Below are 22447 nucleotides of genomic sequence, written 5' to 3' on the forward strand. Positions count from 1 at the left end.
CACATTGTTTCTTATCTTTTCACCTTGTCAGCAGATTTGTTTGCCACCTCCAATTCTTTTTCTTTCACCATTAACTCTTTACTCAATGCATCTACCGACTCTGATGCCTCATGAAGTTTTTCAAGTCCCACCAACATTTTGCGTTCCATTTCTTTCAGGTCCCCAACCTGCAATAAAATTGAAAATAAATAGAGCAAAAGGCTGTTGTGATATAAAGTGGTTGAGCATAACACTTGCTTGCTACTGGACGCTGGTCTGCGTGAAAGTGATTTCCATTACAATGACATCAGACTCTCTTTTGATATATATGCATTGATAGCTCACAAGGTAGAGCCTAACCCCTTCCCCCTAACTCAGTAACAAATGAACCTGGTTTGCACCAATTTTTTATGACTATCTTACCTAACTAATGAATAGGTAGCTGTCTAATATTAGACCTTGTGGAAGGGACTAGCATCCTATTCAAAGCAATTAATTTGTAACTCTCCATATCTGCAATAAAACCCGGTGCATACCATAATAGCTCAAAGGGTTTAATAACTGAGTGACTGATGTTTTATAAAATAATTAAATGAATTAGTTCAACTTCCTTCGTTACTGCTTGGCTCAGGTGTAAGTTTACATTGAATAAATCACAATCAACTCACTTTGGTCACATATAATTTCTTGTATCCATCTAAAAATGACAAGTAGGACTTTGGAGTGACATTTGCTTGGCGTCGAAATCTAAGGAATGAATTAAACTTTGATTAGTGGAAAGATAGAAGATAAATTCAATTGATGTTATTTTAATTGATCAGGATGTAAAGATTTTCATAAATGAATTAGCATATCTTGTGAATTAGTATTCGAAGAATAAAAGAATGACTGGAGAACCAACTTGTTAATCCTGATTAGATGATTCATTAGCAGTTGTAGTTAAGCCCCCAATAGTATTTAAAAAACCGTCAAAATATCTGAAGTGAGACTAGGTTAAAGTGCAATGCCTTGACAAAGAAGAGAAATAAATCAAGTTACTTTTCAAAATATTCCACACAGGTGCTAGCCACGATGTCTTGTACTGTTCCCATCATGACGATCAGACTGGCTTTTTGCTCCAGAGTTGCCTCCATTTGGAAATTCCCCAGGAAGTGATTGGACACAGCGATCAGGGCATCTTTAGGCCATTTCATGAACCAGTCCATAGTGCAGCCTGAGATCAGTCCTGGGAATTTCAAGGACCGCATGCGGAATTTTTCTCCCACCTGCGATGAAACAAATTATGTCAAAAGTGCCTATAAGCGCATCTCTCTGCATTAAATATTTTGGTGTTTTTATCAGAGCCAAAGTCTTAGAAAATGTCTCAATTTGAAAAGTAAACTCTTCAACGAATTTATATTGGGGCTTTTTTTTCTTTCTTTTTCTTTCATTTTGCGGCATCTTTCCTATAATAAAAATATCATTATCATCCACATAATTATTTCATATCATTTTAAAAAAAACAGTTGCAGTTACTGAGCATTCTGGAAGCTTCTTGACCTTTTAATAGTGTGAATTAGAAGAAAAATAAACCCGAAACAAACAAGATTACTCACTGGTGAGAAACAAAGTACAGTGTGTAGGTTGGCCCTGGCTCTTGTCATGAAATAGTCATACAAGTTTTCCTGAGAAGGTACACGTCTGGGAAATTCTTTTTTCATCACAGGGATTAGCTCTCCTAGTATTTCATCAATTTCATCTTTGGCAAAAAGATTGGAGATCTGATAATGAAAGACAATATTCACAATGAAAGAGATATGATCTTGAAAGACAATGTTCACAATGAAACAGATTTGATGATGAAAGATAATGTTCACAATGAAAGAGATTTGATAATGAAAGAAATGTTTACAATGAAAGAGATCTGATAAATGAAAGACAATATTCACAATGAAAGGGATTTGATGATGAAAGAAATGTTTACAATGAAAGAGATCTGATAATGAAAGAAAATATTCACAATAAAACAGATTTGACGATGAAAGACAATGTTCACAATGAAAGGGATTTGATGGTGAAAGACGAATGTTCACAGTGAAAGAGATTTGATGATGAAAGACAATGTTCACAATACAAGAGATTTGATGGTGAAACACAATGTTCACAATGAAAGAGATTTGATGGTGAAAGATAATGTTCACAACGAAAAAGATTTGATGATGAAAGGCAGCGTTCACCATTAAATTTAATAAATGACTAATATTTCTCTTATAAAACTTAAAATATCCATCATTACCTATAACCAGATATTCGCTTACACAAGGGTTGAGATTTATTTAATAAGAGTTGATCAGGTTTTTGTATCTCCAGCATGAAACAAACGAGTGATGATTGTATGTTACTTTGACAAAACTCTCTTTTCTCAGTCACGTGATGGGTACTAGATTGCACTTTTGGCTTATAATCCATCGCTTTCATTTTTCTATCAAAATTATTTTTATCTCTCTCTATCATCATTTTATAAGTTCATTCTTTGCTAATGCCAAAGCCACTTTACCGAGTAGAATCCTCTCCATTGAACACTTGTTTTCTCTTAATCAAAAGGTTACTGAAATGTCTATTTCTTTTCAAATAACTAAATTTTAATTGAAACAAGTTTTCACTTTTCTATTACTTCTCACTCTGAATTCAGAGTGAAGGTTTCAAGCATTTTAACAGAAGAATCTTCCTCAGTCAATGTTGATAACATGAGATTGAAAAATTGGACCTAATGAACCTGTCTTCTGACTTTTGAGTTAATACCAACCTTTTAAAATATCTAGGGGAAAACAAAAATGAAAAATGAAAAACTATTTAAATCATATATGGAACAAATTAATATAAAGCAGTATCAACAATTATGAATGGCCACAAAAATGCATTCCACGCTTGTGACTTCGAAAAATTTACCTAAGGTAAATAACTCCATTTTTAGAAGATTAGTGTACAATTTAGGACCGTGTAAACATTGCAATATCTTGTATATTACTTGGCTCTTTTTTCTTAAAATCCAACTCTTCCAGCATTTTTTTTTTTGAAAAGAGGAATTCCATAATGTTGATTATCATTCATCTTATCTCATCTATTGAAGCTTCCCATATCATCATCACCATCGCTCTCTTAAAGATCTAATCATATATGAATAGAATCAAACCTGGATTAGAATTTTCCTAATCAAGCTACTAGTGCATTGAGCACGAGTAGAATGTGAAAAAGAAGAAAGATAAATTATTGTATAAAAAGAGACAATCCTAACCTCCCCTGAGCTAAGCACATTATTTAGATATTCCAGATATCCCTCATCTTTGATTTCGTTGTCAGTAAAGATGAATGAGATTCCTTTGCCTTGTAATCCACCTACGCGATAAAGGTACTTGAGATCATCCATTAGGTTGCCTACATTGTAAGTCCTGAAAGGACAAAAAAATATACAAGACAATATAAAATTTTTAAAATATCATTTTATCCACATTAAGTGCTCTGTGTACTTAGACTGTTTGGCAATGTACAATCATATACATATGATGCACAGCTGTTAGCATACGCTCTGCATCCTGCAAGCACATAATATTTTGCTATAATGCATCAAGGTGTTTGGGCTAATAGCCTTTGCGTGTTAATATTGATAATGGGGGTTGTGCTTTGCGCCACCATCAAAACTACTGCAACTACATTTATTAGCAAGTTACTCACAACACTGACATCATTGTGATGTAAGAGAGTGTGCTTTTCTATTAATGGGTCTTTAAATCTACTTAGTTATTTTGTTGTATTCACTTTTGAAAGGAGTCAGCAAATCAAATTACTTAGATCCAATTAATAGAATCAGTACATTATATGGGGACTGCCAGTGAATTTTCACAGCTTTTGCCAAGCTCAGAGTACTTGATAAAGTTGTTTTTTTATTCGTCCTGCAGCCTGGTAGAATTGAAATTCTAAACATAAATAACAAGCTGCCTGATGGGCTTATTATGTCTTTGTTCCATGAAAAAAAAATGCATAGTTTATAAAAAGCATACAACGTTTTGAAGCCAAAGATGAAGTAAACGAAGTAAAGAATTTTTAAAAAATCAATTACCATTTTATGAAAAAACAAAAAAACAAACAGAGATATTAGGTATTATATACAAAAATGAAATGCAAGTAAACTTTCTAACTTACTTTGTGATAGTAATTTGAAATGTTTCATATCCAGCTATGTAGGAGGCCAGTTTACATAGAGACTGTTTACCAGAACCACCAACACCCACTAGGAGGGCAGAGCCACGAGGAGTACGAATGATTCTTGAAATCTGGACAGCACAAAGTGTATTTGTAATTGTAAAGAAACTGGTTGTTGTTCACCCATAATTTTCATCAATTTGACGAGACTTTGACAACAAGATTGAAACGTAAGAGAGACACCAGTTGCTAGATTTTCGTCAATTTTAGAACTTTATATTTTATGTCTTTGCACTTTTTTATTACAAATAAACCTTACCACAGCAGGTGGTAAGAGTTCCATGTCCAGATGCAAACATGATGGTACTTTCCCTTTTCTTTCATTTTTATTCATGGCAACAAAGTAAGTTGTTGCATCCATTTTGACGTTCTAAAGGAACCATTGTCGTGTGATTTTAATTGTAAGTATCAAATATAAAATCTGATATACCTTAGCAATTCCAGCAATTAGTACTTTTCAATATTATGAGCACTCCTTTGAAGAAAGATACCCCCCCCCCCAAACCATAAAAGAAAAGAAAACAAAAAAAAAAAACCCAACCAAATACTGTGATTTGTCTTTATCACCTGACCCAGAAGAAATGTAAGCTGCTCACTATAATAGAGTGGTTGCTACCATAAGCCAAACTTCTCAATTTGTAATTAAATTGCCATAAAATGTTTCTCTCTTAGGCGAAACCAATAATATTGATGAAACAGGCACTCTAAGCATCAGAGGAAAGGTGTATGTAGCAGGGCCATAAAAAACAAAAAGATTTTGGGAGTAATGGAGTTTGACCAAAATCTTTGGAAGGTCAAGTCTTCTTAGTGGCCAATACTTGTATGATCTCATAGTAGTGCAGTTAAACTCTTTACTTTAATTCTCATTTTTTAAATATATTCATACCCATACAGGAAGTGGTCAAAAGTTCTGTTCACTCAACATAAATTGATTACACTGGTAAGTCTTACCTTCATGAGGTGGACCATGGCATCGTTAAAGAAGACCAAATCCAAATGGGCACCACGTACGTTCTCATTATAATCTTTCATGTAGTATTTCAATCTATCTTTAATCACATCATAACTTTCCACCTACAGGACATGTCCAAATAAAAATATATATTCACTCATCATTTTGGGAAGTTTTATTTTTATCAATTTGTCTACGTTAATCTAGAAATCTAAAAATGTAGCAGTTCAAGAATATATTTTCTCAAACATACATGAAGTTTTACTTAAATAGGTTTTGACGCATAATGATAATTCTAAATATCAAATCGGTAAATTAGAGAACTAATCACTCTCTCTGAAAGAGAAAAGATTTTGATAAGAAATAATATAGGTGAGGTCATAAATAAAAATTCTGGACTCCCGTGTTTTAAATCTTGAACCCGTTCAAAATTTCAAACGCAAGAGTTCAATAATTTTATGGTTCAAAATGACAATGAGAGCAATGAGCAATCTGTTAAAACGGATAGAGAAGGCTGTAAATCTATGATTCATAAATAATGCAAATTTAGTTTTTTGTTTTTAAGGTTTTTACGGCACTTGCAGCACATTGAAGTCATATCAGCGCCAGTAAAAAGGAAGAAAATGGGATGGTAAAAAGTTCTAGAATTACAATTAAAGCACCCAAGAAAAGGTAAGACAAAGGGGAATTGGTTCAAATAGGAAACAGACGTAGATTCCAAGAGCACCCTGTAAAAGTACTTAGTTTGAGATCACCTAAAAGTCTCATCCAGACACAAGCACAAGGTCCCAACTAAGAGGTATACACTCAAATGTTTACAATAATATGTAAACAAAACAATACAGTGCATGACAGATGATTTACAAGGGAAAAAGTATCATCTCCCAAAACTCTAACTATACATTTGACTGTTTCCCTCACAGCAAGGGTATCTGTCCAGGGCCTGGACAAAACAAAGCAATCTCATTCCAAGACAAAGACAGAAAACATTTTGGAAAACAGATACAGGGGGATAGAAGACACAGTAAGTGCCTCCCTGCCCACTATTGGAGGTCAGAAACCCCACCCAGAATCAATATTAAAAATTAGAGATTAATTTCATGAGTAAAATCTCATTTCAGACCAGATGAAATCAGAGAAATAAAGTCTTTCCCATTGAAGAGGCCTTAAAGATCAGTCACAAACAAAATCAAAGCGAAAAAAGACATTAAAAATCAAACACAAAAAAATCCCCAAAAAACAGAGCAGAATACACCCCCCCAAAAAAAAATACAAAAAAAAAAAAGAATAAACAAAACAAACAGATGACTGCAAACCATTTCATAAATTTTAGGTGCTCCCATGTCTTCTTCTTCTGCAGCAGCAGCTTGGCCTTCTTCCTGGTCCCCCTGTTCTGGAGGATCTCTCATGAAGTCAACAAAATGCGGTACTTCTAGCATCAGGCCAGCTAGTTCCTCTGACAATTCCTCTGACACAACTGAGGTAATGGCTTTCTGGAACCATGCTCGATCAGTCTCATTCACAAATCTGAGGTTGAACATAATCATTTAACAAATAGATGGCTGAGAGATGGCAGATTGTTATAAATTTGGGAAAGAGACGTTGAGAGGGTAGGGGTGAAAAAAAGAGAGATAACCTAGGCAAAGCGAGCAATAGGAGAAAATTTATTGCTCAGTGAAATAAACATGGCTCAAACCGAGGACTTCTGGGTTCATGTGAGAAATGACTCATCTATTTGACCATCTCGAACCATCCTTAAAAAAATAAACCTGTTAATCCTTTTTACTTGCAGGGTTTGAGTTTACACTTACCTGACATGATATCTTAATCACAGATTAGTAACAGTGACATGACTGCTCCTTGGAACAGTCGCAATGCTCTTACTGGTTTCTTGGTGAACATGAGAAAAATATGATTTTAAAAGAGACTAAGTTTGATCGTTTAAGGACATAAGTGGCCCCCTCTTTGAAAAAAATGTTAAAGAAAAAGATACACAATAAAGTCTAATTCTTCTTAAAAGTTCACCAAGTTGTTATTCTTCGATGTGATGAGTGACATATACTTCCTCTCATCAGAAACATGACTGCTGGTTTATTGCATGTTCATACAATAGTGGCAATGTAGATCATCATTTTCTTTTTGGGCAAAAAGAAAACATGTACGATGTTGTTCAGAGCCATAAGGTTTGTAAAGACAAGATTTTATCCAGATTAATGTTATGTTTATTGAACAATAGCAATTTTTTGAGCTTTATATAGTGCAATATCCACTAAATGTGCTCAAAGCGCTTTACAAGGGGTCCCTGGTCAACAGCAACATTTAACATGTAGGACGGAACATAACGCCTGTCAGGCGATATTACAATTTTTCGGACAAAGACAACGCTGTTAACGACCAGGTACTCATTTTACACCTGAGTACGGTGAGAGAATGTGAGTAAAGAGCCTTTTCCAAGAACTCAACTATGCGCCGAGCGCAAGGCTTGAACACAGGACCTCCCGATCCGAAAGCGAGTGTCATACCACTAGACTACACAGCAGCAATTGCTCACAATCTTCTGCTGGTCTAATGTGGAGTAATTTGTACCAGGACCACAGCTATCAAATCACTACAAGGTGGACAGGAATGTCAAAAAAAAAGGCTAAACCAGATCTGTTTTGAATGCAATTCTGTATTCTATTAATTCAATTACCAGGGCATTAAGAAATATTTGACTAATATTTTGGTGTACTACTTTGCTTAAAGAAAATATGAACAGTATTCAAATGCCAGATCTAAAATCAAAGTGTACTTTGTCTTACCTGTCCTCAATGACACGACAAACTTCGTGCTTGAAAAGATTGATAACTGTCCTCTGAGTGAAACACTCTTCATGTGCAATGTAAAGCATGCCCTGCCATATCCGAGACAGATCTCTCAAGTTGAAAATATAATGAAACTTTGCTGGTGTTGGCAACATCTTAATCTGAATGAAATATGGTGTCAATGGGAAAATAGTAAAACAAAAGAAGGAAAAAAAAAAAAAGAGAGAGAGAGAGAGAGAGAGAGAGAGAGAGAGAGAGAGAGAGAGAGAGAGAGAGAGAGAGAGAGAGAGAGAGAGAGAGATAATATTTAAAATGGAGTTAATCTTTAATTTCCATTTTATCAACTCCCATGATTACACACTTTAATGCCATAGATCAGATTCCTAAGCCAATGAAAGATTAACAAAGTCAAAGCGAGTAATTTTTTGGAATACTGCTTTATCAGAACAGCCACTCATTTGTAATGATCTGTCTGAGACAGAATTTTATTGGTAAAGCAGAATGTATGCCAGTAATTTGAAACAATTCCAGAGCTTCACTAAACTTTGAATTTTATTTCCAAATAACAAAAGGCAAATTACCATTGATAGGTGGCAAAAAAAAAAACAACACGGATTGGTCCATCAACTATGCAGACAGCAATGCCACTGAGTCTATCGCATTCCATTTTCTTTTTATTTTAAATCTTATCTTTGCAGTTGACCATTTTGTGAAGGTAAACAAAAGTAATGGTGCAGTCGGTTGTTTGATTTAAAATAGGTATGTCGCTTTGCAACTTGGATACTGCAGCTGACATAATATGTCTTTGATCATTGATACTATTATTATTATTATTATTACATCATCAACGTCATCATCATCATCAATACCATAATATCATTATTATTATTATCATTAATATTTTACTGTTATATTACTATTACTATTACTACTACTACTACTACTACTACTACTACTACTACTACTACTACTACTACTACTACTAATAATAATAATAATAATATAATAATAATAATAATAATAATAATAATAAAAATATTAACTATAAGAAGAAGAATAATAGTTAACAATATTATTATTATTATTATTATTATTATTATTATTATTATTATTATTGCTACTATTATTATAACAGTAGGACCTCAAAATTCGGTAATTCTCAACCCAGAAACCCTGTAAATTGGGACAAAATTCCAGGGAATTGATTTACCCCTACAACTGTGGCAGGGTCCCCAGCTAATCGGTACCGATTTGCCTAAGCCTGGCATTCATTTTGAAGATCTTATGGAAACTTTCCTAATTTGTTGCATTAAAATATCATACAAACAATGAAAACAGGGCTGCAATACCAGATAAAACGTTTTCACTACACAGGCTGCAACACCAATGAATGATATACACACTCAACAAATGTATACTAAGGGTGAGTTATTTTGAGCAGTGTCAATGTTTATTATATTGCCCTTTCATCTTCCAAAGGCATGAAACGTGTCATACATTTATGATCAAATTCTAAGGGGTGGGGCGATTCACTGACCAAATTTGTGCTTGCATCATTGTTGCTTGCTTCATCTGATGTAATCCTGGCCTCATAAAAGCGGATCTAATGTTTTGTCTGGGCAATTAATGGGGCATTATTTTGTTAAAGGTGTAGTCAAGTATATGTGTGTCCTATTGACATCGCTTTGAAAGTCTCTAGTTACCATTAAAAGTGCACAAATTCACAAACATGACATCACTATGGTTTTCATTTTCTACTTGGCTTGATTGGATGAACAGTGTGCAAACTGCATTTGTTCTTGACATACAAAAATAATTACAATTCAATGAACAGCCGATCAAATGTGGTGCCTGATGTTGAATAACTTTTTTACAAAGATGTCACACATAACAGATAAAAACAAAGAAGGGACTAAATTTTACACACCCCCCCCCCCCCCCCAAAAAAAAAACACAAAAAAAACAAAAACAAAAACAAAACTAGAAGAACCAAAGTCGAAAAAAAAAAGATCCAAATAAATTAACCAGTCTACCGTTGTTTGTGGAGTCTAAATATTATTATTAATTATTATTATTATTATTATTATTATTACTATTATTATTATTATTATTATTATTATTACTATTATTATTATTATTACTATTATTATTATTATCATTATTACTATTATTATTATTATTATTATTATTATTAATTTTATTATTATTTATTATATTATTATTATTATTATTATGATTACTATTATTATTAGTATTATTATTATTATCATTATCATTATTATTGTTGTTGTTGTTGTTATTATATTATTATTATTATTATTATTATTATTATAATAATATATTATTATTATTATTATTATCATTTTTTTATCATTATTATCACCATAATCATCATTATTATTAATATCATAATTATTAGGATAACTATCATCATTATTATTGCATTTTCTGTTGTTGTTGTCATCATCGCCAACAGCCTCTTAGTCATTATCATCAAAATAATGAATATTCTAAACCATGCACTAAAAAGTGATTTCATTCTTATAATATACAGAAGTGATTAAAATAAAGAAAAAAAAATAAAAATGATTGAATCTCCAAAAAAAACAAACCAAAAAAACCCCCATCAAATCAATGTCACCTTAGTTCGTTGCCATAAGATACGAGTGACTGGAACAAGCCTCTTGATTAAATCAACTACAGGAGGAGAAAATCTGGACTCACAGAAGTATCCTTCTCCTATGATACCTGTGTTGATAGGTAGCGGATAAACAATAATATAGATGCATTCATTAAATAAGGACAAAAATTCTATACAATAAAAAGCAAAAAAAGATGCTTAAATCTTTAAACAGAAAATTTGACTTGAAAGCCACATTTAACTCTTCAAAAATCAACCTGACAAAAACCTGCGATGCTCAAATATTCGTAGGTGGGACAGTCAGGACTGAACCCAGTATAATCCAATTGCTGTGAGGGAAACGACAAGCTCATCACAACCATTGGCTGCTGTAAGCTTTAATGATTTGTCAACATTTGAAGAAATAATAATTTGAGAAGTCGATGAAATAAGCAGGGGTAATCAATAAATGTTTAGAAAGTAATGAAGGAATCAAAATCATGGATATAAATTGGTATTTCTAATTGTCTGCAAGTTGCTTTTTTAAAGCTTCTACTATAGTTGGATAAAGTAAGCAGGAAACCAAAATTGTCACAAAATGGTAAACATAATGCACAAGCCTTGGGAGTATTCTGTAACTGCAAAAAAGAAAGGAAGACTTGATTTGGGGTAAAAGGGAATTTAAGATTCATTCTTGCATTTCCCTCACCAAAGATCTTGTCAATAGAAGTGTTTGAGGGCAACGTGCAGTTGAAGATACAGAACTGTCGTTTGAGTCTCTCGGGTATGTCATTGCGACCACCACCAGGATGTATCATGGCTGCCATGAAGGAAATATCTACAATGCTGAGGAAATCTCCTGGCTTGTCCAGACTGTACATGCCCTTCATCTCCATCATCTGACGAGTGATCTCATTGGTCACCTTCCAGTATACAAATGAAGAATATTATTAAGTACAAATTTATGCACATTTCTCAGAGAATTCAAGTGATCAGTATTACTTTTCAGATTGTCTACAAATTAAACATTTCAATGGGCTTAAATGTTAATATACTTGAAAATCACATTGACTTACATGCAAAACAATAAGAATTTAAAGCGATTTTTAAAGAAGAAACTTAAAGAAGCTAGTTAATCAATAATCGTTTTATATTTTAACAACCTAAAAGAAATTCCAGCTGCTTCATGCTACGAACATTTTTTAATGGAGTAAAAACGAACTTAAACATATGCAGGCTATAAAGAAAAGAAATAATAAATTAATATCTAGGGGAAAGCGGAGTTTTTTTACAGCCTACTTCGGTAATTTATTTTTTTTTAGCTTGGGAGATCTAATTAGGCAGAGAAGCATGACCAATACATTCAATTCCTGCTCACATCAGCTTTGTCTTTTGCCCCACCACCGAGAGAAGTAACAGAAAACAATGGCAAGTTAATCAAATTTAATTTGAAAAAAAAATCTAGCAACAAAAATTTACCTGATCCCCCCACTCATTGACAACAGGCATATTGATATCGTCAATGAACACAGTCATACATCTACCACCTGGTGGGCCATATGTTGTTCCAACTCGTTTTTCTACATAGCTTTCTATTGTTCTCTGTATCAAAAAAATATGGATTCTATTAAAAGAATAAAATGCTAGGAGCAGACCAGACCAAAACAACACAATTTTTCATGTTTGCTAAAACAAATTCACCTTAGTTTTATCCTGAAAAGGATTAATTTAGAAAACAGACAAAAAAAAAAGTAATAAAAAATAAACAAGACAAAATTTAAATACACTGAGTAATTATATTTAAGACATTCACAAGGCTGTTCTGATGACTAGTTTTAAAAAATGGTGACACGAACCTGAAACATGCCAGGGGTTGATGCAGATGAAAAGTTAAAGCTTTTGCTCATCATAATCTCTGGGTTTGCTTTAGACATATAAGCTTGAATCATGACTGTCTTGGCTGTTCCCTGCTCGCCAATTAGCAACACTCCCTAAAATGTAAAAGTCACGGAATGAATACACATGGAAATTAGTGAAATACAAAAATAGGAAATAGGTAATGACTTTGACTATCAAAGGAGAGCAGAAAACTAAAAATACATTTACACAACTGAGGACTTCACGACAAAATCATTCATTCAACAGTCTCCAAAGTTCTTATTAAGAACCTCAAGATTCAAATAATTTTAGTAGAACATTTAATCCAAAGCACGCTTTCATGTTGCTCCTGATTGTCATTGTTGTCATTGGATTTTCTTCTAACAATGTGTCAGGAATGTAACATCGAGATTTTGTGGGACCACCAGGAAAAAGCAGTTCCAGGATATGACTATATCTTAAATGTGTGAAACTAGACTCTTCAACAAAAGATTGCCCATATCATCCTCCAGTCAATGTGAAAATAACAAAATTATTGAATTATTGACCTTCCAGACAGCATAACATCCAATGTCTGCCTATTTGCCGATGACACTTTGTTATATAGACACATTCGTACTGACAAAGATTGCAATGACTTTACAATGATCTGTCCAGACTACAACATTGGGAAGAAAAATGGTTAATGGAATTTAATGTAACAACATGCAATACAATGACTATAACCAACATAATAAAGCCAGTAACCTTCATAACCTCCATCAACAGATGCTCAAGAAAGTTGAATCGGCAAAATATTATAGAATGAAAATATCTCACAATCTGAAATGGAGTAACCACATTACACGCATTTCATATGAAGCCAGCAAAACTAATTCATTCATCAACTGAAACCTAAAAGGATGTCCTACACACATCAACAATCGAGTATGTCCGGGACCCCTATCATCAGAAAGACATTAATTAGCAATGACTATCCCGCACAAATCTTTGGGCCTCTTTTTCGCTTACGAAGTGCCCAAATTCGCGTCAAAATATGGGACGAAGCCGTTTCGTATAAGCTATTTTAAAAAATTAATTACGACGCTGTTTATTGATGAATATGACTGAAAGTTGGCACACAGTTAGAAAAAAGGTCATTTTAGATTATGTCAAGCGACAAAACTCGTGCGATTACCAGAAGGCCGTTAAAAATAGATTTTTACTCTTTGGAGTAAAATATTTCTAAAACTACCGGGCATGGAGGTTTTGTCGCTGACAAGGTAATACATGAACATTTCTTCTTTTTGGTTGTAAAATTTCATATGAATATGACGAGTACTTTTCCCGTATTTTACAAAACACCATCCTAATTTGCTCTTCAAGTTTCACACTTATCACGCAAGATACAACCAAAGGTCGAAAAAAAATGCCGAAAAAGCATCCCATATTTCGCGTTTTCTTCCTCTTTGCGGGTCATCCAAATAAATGACACCTTTGAAACTGCATAACTTGTTTATTTATGAATGGATTTTCAAAATTCAAAAACATTTTTACTCAGTGGAGATAGGGCTTCGATTTTAGACAAAATTTTCCTCAAAAAGAGAAAAAAAACATTTTTCATAGTCATTGCTACATTAATGCTCTCAAAATCACAGAAAAAAGAGCAGCCAAGAGTACTGCAAACGACTTCTCTTTGAAATATAGCTGATTCATGCCTGACTCAGAGGCTTGGGCTAGAATAACTTCGAAAACATAGAAAGAGAGACAGAATCACAACCATCTATAAAACAACTCACAATCAAATTGTAGTCACCCTCCCAAAATCAATCAGACCAAGGAGCACAATCATAAATTGTCCATCCAACATGCAAGAACAAACACACACAAACAATCCTGCAATAAGACCATAGAGCAGCCTGCCATTTGAATCAGGATGCTTTTAAATGTTTAAGAGAATTGTTTCCTTTTATGTGACAGATTAGTTACGTCAGTGAAAATGAAATTGTTTTCTGGTTTTGTTTATTAAAAAAAAATTTCTTGTATTCATATGGATGTCAAATGTTGAGTGATTCTCCATAAAATGGGGCTAATACATAATGAAGAAGAAGAAGAAGAAGAAGAAGAAGAAGAAGAAGAAGAAGAAGAAGAAGAAGAAGAAGAAGAAGAAGAAGAAGAAGAAGAAGAAAAAGAAGAAAAAGTCACTAAAGCTCTCTTACTATTGAATGCTTTGTTAAAGTTAAGTTGTTCATAGTCTATAATTTCAGTAAATATGATTGTAAAATCATTTCATTCAAAGAACTTGTTTATAATGGCAACTTTATCAACTTCTTAATTCGTTTTCATTGCAAAGTTGAACACAACATGATTTTAAAAAGAGTAATGCACAAAGGCTTGACCTTGTTCTGTTTAGCAATGGTGCCAATAAGAAAGTCTGTCCGTATGTTATCAACATTGGGTACTAGGATGGAAGAAAATGTTGGTACCGAATCAGATGGGTAAACGTACTCTTCCACTCTTTCCCGCCAATGTTGCCACTTGCCTGAAAATAAGTTAGAGGTAAAAACAACTTTCATTAATTGAAATATGATTCAAAAATCTCAATTTCATGGTCCAGTTAACCTAAATGGTTTTATTCTGTGGTATATGAACAGTGAAGATGGTCTGTTGGAAATATTGTGAAAGAACACATTAATTTGAGTCAGGTAAATGAAAAGACAATTATAATAACACAATTTCCCTCAAATGCTTACATTGATAATATATTATTCATACTAGTTTAAATAATTTCTACAAATTTAAGACATAGCCTCTTTTAAAGTCCTTTTTTATCAGCATAGATTGTTAAAACAATCAAAATTTCCAATTAAAAAAAGAAAATTCCCCTTCAATGGAAGCAAACATTATGTTGCTTACGTGTATTTGTTTTTAATAGAAGAATAAGTGGATCTGAGTGAAGCCTTCATAAACTCAGAGCCTGACTCTGCCTTAAAAAATAAAGAAAACATTTGATGACCACCAAAAGAAAGCTACAGTGAGTCTTCGTTATTCATTTCAATATATCCACATTACAGCAAACTCTCTATCTCTCTCTTATATTGCAAACATAATCAAATTTTGAGAAGAGTAGTAGTTCGCCAGAGCCATAAAGCCCATGGAACCAGAGTTTATTCCGGTTACTGAGGCATTTGGATAAGATACTGTCTATCACAAAATATTTTCCTCTTCATCTACCAACTAACAAACCAATGCTTATGATCTAGAGAAAGAATTGTAAAATGCCATTACAGGCCTAACATCAAGGTATTCCATTCTAATCATGAGTTCAAGCCATTTAATCTAATTAAGGTCATTTTGTGAGCTCAAGATCATACAGCTACTCCACAGCAATGCACCAGTTAATAGTAGAGTTGAACACCATTTAAGGACAATTATCCTTAAATAACAATATTATTTTAGCATTCAAAATTAGAATAATTTCACAGACATTTTAAAAGGAAAATGATTATATTTGAAACAAATAGTAAACATTCCAGCTACCTTCTGCATTGACAAGGAATTCAAAAATGGTTTCTTCCCCTTTGATTTTGGGATAATCAAGCTTTGACTTGTGTTTCAAGAGGAATTCTTGCAGTTTTTGCCTGTCGTCCAGTTCAAGCAAAGCCCCTTGACTCCAAATCAAAGCAAAGATAAATAGATGCTCCATGTACTCTGGTGTCATATTCCTGCGCTCTTCTCCACCTGGAATAAGGCCTTGTAACAAGTCACAGAGCTGAAATAACATGGATTGAATTGATTGCTATCTCCATCATTGTGTTACAATTTTAAAATCACTCGACGAAAGCTATTATCTGTGTACCAAAACACAATTGGTTAATAAAGTTTGGAAACTCAGTACTAATGACAGTAAGATAAAACAAGAGATTATTTCTTTATTATTTAATTAACTGGTTCCTTGTTGTGACTAACTACGTGATAAGCAAAAGACCAGTAATTGGGTAGTTGAGTCTGTTACATCTGGGGAAATCCGTTACCACAGACTGACATCCTATCAAAAAGGTCTGATGTATACAAAAGAAATGGCAATACATAAATCCCAGGTCTTTGGCCCATATGAGACTATGGACAACCGAGACTAACTGGAAATAAAGCTAAAGAAGAGTATATAATTCTTTGGTCAGAAGACAAGAGAGTAAAAATTTTCACAAAAAATACTGCCATGCATGATGATATTTAAACCCAAAACAGTTATTTACAAACCTGTCTCACGACATTGCAAACCAAAAGCTCCATTTTTGGAACTACACTCAAGTAAATGAAATGGTCCACATCTGAGTAAATGGCTTCAAATAGTGGCATCAAAAATGTACTCTCCATGTTAGGTCTCTTCTGAAGCCATCCCTGAAAACAAAAGTGAAAATGTATAACAATAGGAATAAATTGGTTCTTTCATAATTATCTTTATATCTTGGAAAAGTGACATTTTTCTGAACAGCTGTTAAACTCATCGCGTTCATGCATTGAAACAAACATATTTCATTGCCCATTTTTGTGAACACGAGAGAGTGAAGGTTAAAAAAAATAATTTTATACTAATTTGGCTTTTGATGTATTTTCCAATAAATGCAATTCTTTAATTAGATAAAAATAAATAGATTTCCATTATTTTTTTTGTTGATAAACAAGAATACACTGCATCTTTCATAATTATCTTTTCATCTCTGAAAAATTTGTTCTGCAGATCAATAGAGGGAGAACATATGTCTTTCTAAAAAGCACAAATGAAATAGTATCAGCACCTACAGTTAAACAGTTTACAAGGGCTAGAGAATTCAACAAAACAACGCTTGTCATCAACATGATGGTCCAGTTGAGAAATTGAAGAAAAATATCTTGCTCTCACAAAATTGCCTTTAACTGGGCTCTACTATATCATTGGGTAATCCTCATTACGGTTATGAGGCCATTTTCTCTTTTGTTTCACTCTTGTCTTTATTTTTTTTAAAATTAACTGACGCAGAAGTAACATTAGAAAAGGACAAGAAAAAAAAATCAAAATCACATATGTGTTGTAGTTAATATGGCGATAAGTGGTAAAGAGATGGTGGTTAACAGATGTAAACCACACAGTGCTGCTTAAGGCAACCCACACTCTAACCCTCTTCTCCATCAAGCTGATTAACTCGACTTCCTTTTTTGAGTTCATTTAATTATTTAAACTTGATGCAGTACAAAGCAATGCGTGAATACAGTTTAAAAACATGTTGTGGGGAATAATACAATATATGTTAAGGCAAAAAAAACAACATTATTTACCTCTAAAATAGGTCGCCATGGAAGAACCGACTGAGACATGAAAATCATGCCATTCCGAGACACAGTGGCTGGAGATGCATTGTCTATATTATGCACTTCAAATAAAATCTTGCAGGTCGGGGCCATGGGGATTCGGTCTCCATTGGCCAGAGTTAGAGTCTTATTATCATCTAGCACTGAATTAAGGTTTTCAATCCAGATAGCATCCACTGGGCCATCCAATATCAGCCACACATAGTCACCTAAGGGGTAGAGAATGAGTTGTGGTTTTTTTGTACTAAATATTTCATTGGGGAGGCAAGCGAGGGAAAAAAAAGGAGGGGGGGGGGTGAGAGATGGCTAAGTGGCAATGGTAAATCAGTAATTGTGAGGAAATTTAGTTTTGAACCTCGCATTAAGCAAAAAAAATTTCCTTCCGCGAGAAATTCAACCTTTACTGCTCTCTTGTGCCACAGCATTGCTGCTAATGTCTGAATAATTTCAGTATTATGTAAAAATAGACCATGAAGAAAAGTTTTCTGATAGGATGAATGAAGAGAATTTTTTCTTTCTATTTTAAAAAAATATTATTTATCAAATTTGCAGACTTTGAACAATAATAACTTCGGGTGATCCTAGAAAAAGAAGGATTTTTTCAAAGAAATTCAAATAGCCAATTTATGGTAGAGCAACTAAGCTAGTAAAATTTTCGGTAAACAATCTAAAATGTTATTGACAACAGGTCAAATATATATTAATGGTTTCTATACAGTAAAACCATTCGAGAGTGGGTGGAATAGGCTTTGATTGAGTTTTGAAATCAAAAATCGAAATGAAAAACAAAACCCATTGGATTCAATTATATGAAAATAAAAATTATTCACAACACAGCTTTATTTTTTGTTTTTTTTTGTTTTTAAGGGTTTTACGGCGCTTGCAACACATTTAGGTTATATCAGTGCCAGACAACACAGCTTTCATTCATCATTATCTCTGTAATTTAATTGATATGAGAAGTAACTGGCACCATAACTTTTGTGTGTCACAAATGTGGCACACAATTTTTCTGTTACAAATCCACAAATAAAAAGAAAAACTGTGGGTAACATCCAGTGAAATGGGTGACTGGGTGATAGATCCACACACCCTTTTATGGTCGGAAGTTAAAATTAATGTGATAAAACTTAGAGAGATGAGTCTTATATAAAGTTGACACGAATAAATATTCAAATTTCAACATTTACAAAGTATACAGAGGTTATAAAATAACTCGTTTATCTTCTGTTTAACCTGAATTTCTTACAAAGAAAATTCCCTGTAGTGAGATAAGCGATGAAATAGGTTGTATACCACATAAAACCTGAAATGACTTTATCATTGCCTCAATGAAAATATAAGATTTTAAACACAGCCATTTGTATTTAATAACAATTTCACCTTTTTTAACTTTAAGAGTTCTTCTCCACAAAGTGGAAAAAATACCATCTGTCCAGTCATTAGTGGCTGCATCCAAACGCCCAAACATCTGAGGTGCTGTGATGGCTTTAGGGTTCATTCGCATTTCTCTGTGAGGTTTTCCAAGATCTTTCATGGCAGCCATTAGAACTCGAATACAACACGTCTTACCTGTAGATACAATTCAATGAAAAAGGGATAGGAGCTGAATAAAAATTATTTATGGCATGAGTCTCATGTTTAAATATATGTATATAGAACTTCACATGCAAAATAACCAAGATCGATCCTGAGTAAAGTCAAGATTTTTTTTCTGACTACTCTGTCCACCCAGCAGTGATTGTATAGCTGGGTTTGTTAAATCTTGTGAAAAATACTTCGTGATAGACGAATGACCTATATAAAGGGTAGTATGAAAATGATATAGAAACAGGGATAAACTTAAGCTCTGAAGAACTACTAAAAATATTTTCTTATTTCCTTCTAGACCAAATCAAAATATGCCAAATTAGAATTTTTTTTTCTTACCAATATTTTCTTCAAAATCAAAACATTTTTCTCAAATTAGACTATAGTCAAGTGTTTTTGTTGAAAAATGAGCACTATCTTTGATGACTCACCTGTACCACTGGGACCCAGTGTCATAATGCCATGACGCACCCTCTGTGTTTCAAATAGCTGGGGAATGGAGGATAAGATTACATTATGCATGGTTAAAATAAATACCCAGACACCAGAAGCTCTTAGTCATATGTGTATGGAACAAAAATGTATATAAGAGTTTCAAAAGAATAAAACAAAACAAAAATATATACATTTTAGGGTAAAACCCTTCTTTAGTCAACAACAAAAATAATATTCATATATTTTCTTCATTTTGGAAATGGCATCTATAGACCTATGCTTTTGTCCTTCAAGACTTGTTTCTTTGTTTATTTACTTGTTTTGTTGTTTTTTGGACATTATAAAGCAAATGTGACACTTCTAGAAGGTGCTTTTTGATCATTAGCACCAGTAAAAAAAGATATGGTAAATTGAAAGCATTTACAATTACACATAAAAAAGGGAGACCATAGGGATGAATTCAAATGGAACAATGGTAAAATCCAACCTACTTTTGTATCGTCCTAAAATCAAACTATAATTCCCACCCACACACCATTAAAGGATCCCATCAAGAAAGATGGTTACAATAAGCATATCAATGACTAACAATATATTAATGTGAGATGACTTATATGAAAAAATATAACATCCCTCACAAAAAGATACGATCTCTCACTCCCAGCAACAGATGGAAAATCCTGCAGCAAAACATCACTTAGATCCAACTACACACTGAACAATCCCACAAAGGAACAAGTTACAGAAAATCCATATTTAGGCATCATTATACAAGAAAACCTAAAATGTTAAGCACACTTTAACAAAATCGCGATGCAAAAAACTGCCATGACAGAGAAACACCTCAAGGGGGAAAATTTTGGCAGTGATGGCGAGGTGCGGGCAGAGATGACTCAATGGTGTCGAAACATTAATTCCTCATCGACGCGATGCAATAACTAGTGCATCGTTGGCAGCTCTGGGTGGATGGGAATGGAGACAATGCTGAAATTTAAAACAATAAGTGGAAAAGAAATAAACTAAGCTTTGTTTTGATACCTTTGTCAATTTCGTATCTATTCTAGTTTTGAAAATATAAGAGCCGCGTCAAGACTTTCAGTCTACCCTTGTAGAATACCAACCTGCACTATTTTGAGGTTCCATGCATCATAGTTTATTAGACCTGCCTCAGCTATCTGAGAAGAAAGAGAAGCTTGAAGGTCCTCATACGTTGCACTGTCCAGAGATATTCCAGGAAACATATCAGCAATGAGACTCAGGAATAAAGGTTCGTCCTCATCCACCTGCAAAATTTAGAATGAGAATTAAAAAATGGAGAGTAAAATGTACAAGGTGTCCATAAAGTCTTATCCTGATATCAAAGACTTATCATTATTAAACCATTACAGATATTTACATCTGTCTTTCACCATCTTCTAGGGAACAGCCATACATTTATGCCCATTAGCCATAGACACATATTACATCACCAAATTTACCCAAATCAATATGCACTTAAAATATCTCATTTTTCTCTCCATCTTTTTTTGTCGACGGGAGTGTGGTCAATCTCTCATTATAAGTCTCAGCAAATTTAGATTATCCCATTTTTCAAAAATGTTGTTTTCCTTTAATGGTCTGCAAACTGGGCTATGAAAGCTTGCTGAGCTAAAAAGATGCTACAATCCTAAATGTAAAAAAGTGAAAATACTACACTTCCAAAAGCAAGGTAATGCCTGAAAAAACATTTTATCTAATTACTTACCAGTTTAGATAAATTCATATCTCTTAAGACCCTCATGACAATTGTACTTTCTGTGTCTTCAGGACGCGAGCGTTTCTCTGCACCTAGTGTCCGTAAGACTGATAAAATGTTCCTGAGACCAAAATCATAATGAACCTTCCAAAAATATAGAAATAGAAATTCATCATTTTTTTATATGTCAAACAACTTGGAAAATTACTTGCATTTTTACAATCAAACTGAAAACAACACGATGTTAATTCGAAATGGAAGAGAACAGAGACAAAATAGTTGACAGCCAAATTTATATACGCAATCAACTATTGACAATAATATTCTCATCTTATCAAGGGGGTTTCCTTAAATATTCAAGAGTATGGTATTGCAAACATAATACAAAAATGAAAAATTGTTTTTGCTGTTTAATCACCTGTTTTGATAGTTGTTCTTCACAAAGCTTGTATAGAGTGAAGAATTTTTGAGCCAGAATAATGTTTTCAATGAAACCACAAGAGGCAAGCTTCACTCTCATGATAATCTAAATAAAATAATGAAATAAAATATTCATATTTATATCAAATTCAAGAACTAGATTGACGTATTTCATTTAGATTGCTCTATCTTGAGTTACCCAAAATGCAATATCTAATTATAATAAAGCATACCAAAAAAATTAGATAATTTGAATTATTCAGCTAAAGGTAATTAATTTCATTAGCATTAAATATATAATATTTGGACACTTTCTTCAACATCTACGTGAAAAATGGCATGACATGCATCTATGAAACAGTGCCATACAAAACAAAGAATAAATACAAGGAAAAAAGTCTCATCCTACAAAAATTCCATCTCTAATCGATGAAAACCGATTTTGTACGTTTATTTTTCTTTTATGT

General features: G+C 33.3%; 1 protein-coding gene across 1 annotated transcript in view; it reads right to left on the reverse strand.

The window, feature by feature from the left end:
• Nucleotides 1-22447, reverse strand: part of LOC144969243 (dynein axonemal heavy chain 8-like) — a 113132-nt gene that overhangs the window by 26726 nt on the left and 63959 nt on the right. The window contains exons 46-67 of the mRNA XM_078908355.1: nt 21979-22086; nt 21570-21704; nt 20947-21108; nt 19822-19879; nt 19184-19372; nt 17768-18009; nt 16712-16852; nt 15992-16223; nt 14851-14993; nt 12451-12585; nt 12074-12196; nt 11304-11517; nt 10616-10722; nt 7972-8135; nt 6487-6697; nt 5170-5292; nt 4159-4289; nt 3254-3407; nt 1575-1739; nt 1018-1244; nt 648-726; nt 24-167 (exon numbers count right to left, since the gene is read on the reverse strand). Coding sequence (XP_078764481.1) covers nt 24-167; nt 648-726; nt 1018-1244; nt 1575-1739; nt 3254-3407; nt 4159-4289; nt 5170-5292; nt 6487-6697; nt 7972-8135; nt 10616-10722; nt 11304-11517; nt 12074-12196; nt 12451-12585; nt 14851-14993; nt 15992-16223; nt 16712-16852; nt 17768-18009; nt 19184-19372; nt 19822-19879; nt 20947-21108; nt 21570-21704; nt 21979-22086 — 3387 coding nt within the window. The remainder of the gene's footprint in view (nt 1-23; nt 168-647; nt 727-1017; nt 1245-1574; nt 1740-3253; nt 3408-4158; nt 4290-5169; nt 5293-6486; nt 6698-7971; nt 8136-10615; nt 10723-11303; nt 11518-12073; nt 12197-12450; nt 12586-14850; nt 14994-15991; nt 16224-16711; nt 16853-17767; nt 18010-19183; nt 19373-19821; nt 19880-20946; nt 21109-21569; nt 21705-21978; nt 22087-22447) is intronic.

Source organism: Berghia stephanieae, chromosome 3, assembly GCF_034508935.2.
Source record: "Berghia stephanieae isolate SIO BIC M18660-M18661 chromosome 3, UCSD_Bste_1.3, whole genome shotgun sequence".
Lineage (NCBI taxonomy): Eukaryota > Metazoa > Mollusca > Gastropoda > Nudibranchia > Aeolidiidae > Berghia > Berghia stephanieae.